The 7172-nt window shown below is 33.9% G+C and overlaps 1 protein-coding gene across 1 annotated transcript; it reads left to right on the top strand.

Moving 5' to 3' along the window:
• The first annotated feature begins 254 nt into the window (after positions 1–254).
• LOC110934179 lies at positions 255–6210 on the top strand. The gene is made up of 10 exons (XM_022177382.1): positions 255–327; positions 422–460; positions 567–770; positions 835–879; positions 985–1164; positions 1341–1595; positions 1678–2116; positions 2203–3134; positions 3236–4453; positions 4547–6210. Exons 1-10 carry the CDS (start codon positions 255–257, stop codon positions 6208–6210), a joined length of 5049 nt encoding a protein of 1682 aa, XP_022033074.1.
• The last annotated feature ends 962 nt before the right edge of the window (positions 6211–7172 follow it).

Genomic DNA, 7172 nt, shown 5'->3' on the forward strand with positions numbered 1-7172 from the left:
GTTTACATAATGACTTATGTTTTTTACCCTATATATGTGTAGGATACAAATTTCTTGTGATCAAATTTCAATTATATTACCAATCTATCACAAGACTTCAATGACAAATTCAAGGTAATTGTTTTTTATCTATGAATCGATATATGTAATGTTTTGTATGATATCCATTTTCACAAATGATTCAAGGTATAACTGTTATCCATTTTACGTATACTAATTTGTTAATCCGATACAGATATTGTTACTAATACAAGATGTCAAAGAGAACCTATAATCTTCGTTCATCAAGATCATCATCTGCTAAATCCAAACCCTTTGATGTTAACAGTAAGTGCTTACTATGAAAGTTTTATAATTTTTAAAAATAATATACTACGTGTTTAGTTTTAATTTTAATTTTAATAATCATATATACATATAGGTGTTTTGGATAGAACTCCTCTGTCAAACATTTCAAATGGTAAGAGATTGGTGTTTAAATATAACATATAAGGTAGTATTCATTATATTTTTGTTTATTATGAAACGTTTACTATTTTTCTTTATGTGGTTTGTTCAATTTTAAGTGATTGATACCGGTGAAAGGCGAAGAATCAGAAAAATAATACTTGAGAGTAAGAGGTCGAAGAATAAAAGTTCTTCTTCAAATGTTGGTGTGACAGGACGTGATAAAGAAAACTTATGTCACGTATCTAATGTTACAAATCAAATAGATATGACAGTCCGTTATCAGAGCAGTGTAGATGCTACGCTATCTTCATATACTAATAGTAAGTGTAAATAAAATATTTAAACCATTGATAAATATGGGTACTTTTAATAATCCAATTATAGATATAGGTGATTTTGACAGAATTCCTCTTTCAGCCATTTCTACTGGTATGAATTTATATGTGTGTTATTGAAAAATCATTTTATATGTTAACTTCTTTTTTTAAATGAGTTGTAATTTATTTATTTATATATTTGTGGGAGATTATTCAGTTATTGATAGTGTAGAGAGACGAAGTATCCGAAAAGCAATAATTGACAAAAAGAAGGGAAAGAAAACAACTTCTACTTCAAACGTGGATGTCGGCATACGTGGGAAAGAAAACGTATCTCAAGTATCTAATGTTACATATAATTTAAATACGACAACCCCGTTACATGGAACTATGAATGGTATGCCTGCTTTACTTGATAAATACTTATGTACATGATACTTTTTAATAATTTATATCAGTTTGTAACCGTAATACTAACACTGTATAGTTTAAGTTTTAATTATTTTGTTGTACAATGTAGCCAGTTATTAATTAGGATATAATTTTTTATATCCTTTTTAATGTGTTCTCCAGGTACTCATAATTCGCAAAACAACCATGTTTCCGTATGTACCCCTGGCGTATATTCGATTAACTCAAATATACTGACATATACCAATTCCACCTCAACATCAAACAGAACATCACTTAGTAAGTTGTCAGCCGGAAAGCGCAAACTGAAGCACAAGTCACGTGATTTATCCCCAATAGTTATGCAAAGTTTGGAATCGGGTGATCCTAGCAATGCTGAAATTTTTGTTCCAGATCCCTATAAAGGAATTTCAAGTGGTATATTATTGTTATTATGTGATACTCACAGTAAATTAAGAATACTTAATAATTTTGCTAATCTATTTTTAAATTTATACAGACTACGTCGATCATGGTGATCAAGTTCTTATATGTGATATTTGTCATGCAAAGTTATGGACTTCTGAAGGTGGAAAAGGTCGATTGACATTGGGCAAGTTATCTTATGGTTTATGTTGTGGATATGGGAAAGTTGAGTTACCAAATTTAAAGGAGGCAAATCCGTCTTATCAAAATTTGTTCCACATGTCAGATCAAAGAAGCAAGTTCTTCTTAAAGAATATCCGACGATATAATAGTATGTTCTCTTTTACATCAATGGGTGGAAAGGTTGATTCGAAAATTAACAAGGGAAATGCTCCATTCGTATATCGAATTAGTGGTCAAAATTTTCATAGCTTAGGTAGTCTAAAACCACCTAATGGGAAGCAAGCTAAGTTTTCTCAACTTTACATATACGATACTGAGAACGAGGTATATAACAGACAAAGTGTATTGGGGTAAGTTAATCCTGTAAGTTGCGTTTTTTTTACTTTATTACATTTATATATAGATAGTTAATTTATTATTTTTATTTTCGTAACAGGCAACATGTAACTTTACATGAACAGGAGTTGGACGTCGAAATAATTGAATACCTTAGAGATTTTTTTGATTCCCATAATGAGTTGGTTAAATCTTACAGAATGGTACGAAACCATTTTCAACAAAATCCTGAAGCAAACCTTAAGCTCCGAATTATTTACAACAGAGACAAAGATGGAAGAACTTATAATCTGCCATCCTCGACTGAAGTAGCTGCTTTGATTGTCGACGATTTAGATTCTTCTGTTGATCGTCGTGACATTGTTGTTGAAACTCAATCTGGTATGCTTAAACGTATTAGTGAGTTACACCCATCATACCTGGCTCTCCAATATCCTATTTTTTTCCCGTTTGGTGATGATGGATATAGAATCGATATTCCGCATAGGGATGGTGTAACAACCAAGAAAAAAATACGACCTAAATGCACAATGCGGGAATTCTTTGCATATCGAATACAGGATCGCATTAGTGGTTATTCTTTGGTTTTAAACGGAAGAAGACTGTTCCAACAGTTTTTGGTAGACGCTTACACTATGGTTGAAAGCGAAAGGTTAAATTTCATACGTGGTAAGCAGAAGAATCTACGATCCGAGACATTTGAAAATTTACAGAAGTATAAGCACAAAGGTAACGAAAATTTAGCGAACACCGGTCAAAAGGTAATTCTGCCTTCTTCCTTTACTGGAGGGGCTCGGTTCATGCAACAAAACTACCTTGATGCTATGGCTTTATGTAAATGGTTTGGATACCCAGATTTTTTCATAACCATTACATGCAATCCTAAATGGCCTGAAATTTCAAGATTTCTTAAAGATACTTCAATTAAACCAGAAGACAGACCAGATATACTATGTCGATTGTTCAAGATGAAGTTGGATTCAATGATTAAAGACCTAAAGGATAACAATTTTTTTGGTGAAATAAACGCAGGTGTGTATTTTATGTTATATATTTTATTTAGAATATCTTTTTAATTGCACATAAATTAGATATGTTTAATTGCTAACACATAAACTTTTCAACTTATGCAGTTGTTTATACGGTTGAATTTCAAAAACGTGGCCTACCTCATGCACACATTTGTTTGTTCATGAAAGTCGATCATAAACTTCCCACGGTAGAACACATAGATCCTTTTATTTCAGCTGAAATTCCAGACAAATCCGAGGATCCGCAGTTATACACACTTGTGTCTGAGTATATGATCCACGGTCCTTGTGGGAATGCTAACTTGAGCTGTCCTTGCATGGTTGACAAAAGATGTTCTAAACGATTTCCTAAAAAGTTTTCTGCTGAAACTATTATTGACTCAAGTGGTTTTCCTGTTTATCGAAGAAGAGATTGTGGCCGTACTGTTATAAAGAAAGGTGTTCAACTTGACAATCGAAGTGTTGTACCGTATAACAAAAGTCTATTAAGACGATACCAAGCTCATATTAACGTTGAATGGTGTAACCAAGCAGGCTCCATAAAGTACCTTTTCAAGTACATTAACAAAGGTCCTGACCGGGCTACCGCCGTTGTGTTTTGCGAAGCTGAAGGGACTAGCATTCAGAAACCAAAAGACGAAATAAAAGAGTACTACGATTGTAGATACATATCTGCTTGTGAAGCTTCTTGGAGAATTTTCTCCAACGAAGTGCATTATAGATATCCTGCTGTAATGAGGCTTCCTTTTCATTTACCTGGTCAGCATAATGTTGTATATGGTGCAGATGATGATATTGAAGATGTCTTGAGCAAACCATCTGTTGCTTCTTCGATGTTTTTGAAATGGTTTGAATTAAATCAACGTGATGACGAAGCATGTAAATTGACATATGTCGAGTTCCCACAGAAGTATGTTTGGAATGTAAAAGATAGACGCTGGCAAATACGAAAAAGGTATCAAACTGTTGGTAGAATTCATTCCGTTTCAATTGCTGCTGGTGAACCTTATTATTTAAGGATTATACTAAACAAAGTCAGGGGTCCCAAATCATTTGAAGATATTCGAACAGTTAATGGAGAGTTATTCCCCACTTTTAAAGACGCATGTTATGCAATGGGTCTTCTAGATGATGACAACGAATATGTTGAAGCAATTAAAGAAGCAAGTTTTGATGGTCATTGTCGGTATTTAAGAGCATTATTTGCCACAATGCTGTTAACAAATACTATAACAAGACCTGAATTTGTTTGGGATAAAACGTGGCATTTATTAGGAGACGATATTTTGTACAGACGTCGGAAAGAGACTCGTATCCCTGGTAAATGAGTTATTTTATTTTTTCACCTATATGTTTTACAATATTATATATAATTCTTTATAATTTTATAATTTTTTTTTTTGCTTTTCCTAGATTTAACGCTTCCTGAACATCAGCTGAAGAATCAGATTTTGTTTGAAATTGAGAATTATTTAATTTCAAATGGTTCATCTTTAAGTAAATTTACTACAATGCCTTATCCTGATCATCAGTCTTTACGTCAAATTACCAACCGTCTAATCAACGATGAATTATCCCAAGACACAAATCAGTTGCAAACTGAGTTTTCTCGTATGAAAGAATGTCTAACTGAAGAGCAGTCGAAAGTTTTTAATGAGATTATGCATGCAGTCAATAGCCATAATGGAGGGTTGTTTTTTGTATATGGTTATGGTGGAACTGGAAAGACTTTTTTGTGGAAGACATTGGCTTCTGCAATTAGATCTAAAGGACAGATTGTGTTGAATGTTGCATCGAGTGGTATTGCTTCGTTATTGCTATCTAAAGGAAGGACGGCACATTCTAGGTTTAAAATCCCCATTAACTTGACAGAAGATTCCATGTGCCACATTAAGCCAAACGATGATGTTGCTGACCTACTAAAAGAGGCAAAGTTGATTATATGGGACGAAGCCCCTATGGTCCACAAGCATGCTTTTGAGGCACTAGATAGAACAATGAAAGACGTTTTATCGTCTTCTATGGGTCACCAGTCTGAACTACCATTTGGCGGTAAAGTTATTGTTTTTGGTGGTGACTTTAGACAAATCCTGCCGGTCATTCCTAATGGTACTAGACAACAAATTGTCAATGCATCTTTGAGTTCTTCATATATATGGTCAGAATGCAAGGTGTTAAAATTAACCAAAAACATGAGGTTGACAGTTGGAGCTCAAACATCTAACGTTGAGTCTATTGAGAAATTTGCAAGATGGCTACTTGATATTGGTGAAGGAAACGTTGGTTCGGAAAATGATGGTGAAGCAGTTATAGAGATACCGGATGACTTAGCAATCACTGATTTGGACGATCCAATACAAAGTTTAATCGACTTTGTGTATCCTTCAATTTTAGAAAATTACAAAGAACCTGGATTCTTTTCTGAGAGAGCAATTTTAGCACCAAAGAATGAAGTTGTTCATGAAATTAATGATCGTTTACTTTCATTATTTCCGGGTGAAGAAAAGGAGTATTTGAGCTCTGACAGTATCTGTCAAACTGAGCAAGTACTTGATTCTTTCCAACAAGATTTGTATTCGGCTGATAATTTGAATGCTCTCAAAATAGCCGGGTTACCTAATCATAAGTTGGTTCTTAAAGTTGGTGTTCCGGTAATGCTTCTTCGAAACATTGATCAACAAAGTGGTCTATGTAATGGAACTAGACTTCAAATAACCTTTCTTGGTAAACGAGTTATTGAAGCTGAAGTAATTTCAGGTGGGAATATTGGTACTAGAGTTTATATTCCTAGGATTTCAATGATTCCTTCTGACAAGAAGATACCGTTTCAGTTTCAAAGAAGGCAATTTCCGTTATCAGTATGTTTTGCTATGACAATTAACAAAAGTCAAGGGCAGTCTTTATCAAGAGTTGGGCTATATTTAAAGGATCCGGTTTTTAGTCATGGCCAGTTGTACGTTGCTTTATCGAGAGTGAAGACAAGAGAAGGTGTCAAAATTTTAGCGTACGATGCTGATGGTAAACCTTCTAAGCAGACATCAAATGTTGTTTACAAGGAGATTTTTGGTAACTTGTGATGTAATTTTGAATAAATTTTTTTTATTTAATACAGTAGACATTTGGTAACATGTGATGTAATTGAATCAATGTATGTTTTCCAAATCTTCAAATCTATTTAACCATCCCCACAAATAATAAAAAATAAATAATAATATCTTAAAAAATAAATCAACCCGTGGGTACCACGGGTGATAACCTAGTCTTAATATACTTAAAATTATTTTTTAATTAGTTATAATTACTGAGGTAAATTCGGTCTGTAAAACTTAAAGGAACCAATCGGTGGTAAATTCGGTCTGTAAAACTTAAAGGAACCAATCGGTGGTAAATTCGGTCTGTAAAACTTAAAGGAACCAATTGGTAAATTGTTTGTCGGTCCTTCGCAAAACATGTCTATAGACGACGCTACAAAAGTTGTCGATGATTCCTTGGTAATAATATTCATTGGTGTAAATCAAAATTACATACGATCGTATTTCTAAGGCCGGTCACTGAAGACAGGGGTGCAACTTTGTGGGGGCCGCGAGGGGGGGGGGTGCCTGACTCCCCGAACTTTTCGCTCAGTAGTGCTCGCTATGTAATTTTCGTATAGAATTTTTTAAGTATATATGTTTTCGAACCCCCGGTTTATGATTTTTTTAGCTATATACGTTTTCGACCCCCAAACAAAAATCTCAGTTTTTTTTAGCTATATACGGTTTATGACTGAAGATAATCCCATTACCGATGAATCAGACCATAGGTGATCCATACTTTTTTTAGTGCTTGTTTTTAGTGGTTGTCGCCTTTTGTTTAAATTTTTGTTCATATTTTGGTACGAGGTACATATCATTTTATATTTCTTAATATATAAATTGTCAAAAAAAAGGACAAAATCATCGTATGATTAAGGAGTTGACCAAGCAACAACCATGAATCCCGGCGGAGTTCACCATGACTCCACGAGACAATGGTGTAACTATACCACTAATTTAGGGTA

This window comes from Helianthus annuus, chromosome 1, assembly GCF_002127325.2.
Source record: "Helianthus annuus cultivar XRQ/B chromosome 1, HanXRQr2.0-SUNRISE, whole genome shotgun sequence".
NCBI classification, from domain to species: Eukaryota; Viridiplantae; Streptophyta; class Magnoliopsida; order Asterales; family Asteraceae; genus Helianthus; species Helianthus annuus.

Excerpts from the sequence above, each read along its gene's own strand:
- LOC110934179 (XM_022177382.1), top strand. The coding sequence starts at position 255 with ATGTCAAAGAGAACCTATAATCTTCGTTCATCAAGATCATCATCTGCT. Across the intron at positions 880-984 it reads TCTTTCAGCCATTTCTACTG|TTATTGATAGTGTAGAGAGA; the intron begins GTATGAATTTAT and ends GAGATTATTCAG. Across the intron at positions 1,165-1,340 it reads GTTACATGGAACTATGAATG|GTACTCATAATTCGCAAAAC; the intron begins GTATGCCTGCTT and ends TGTGTTCTCCAG.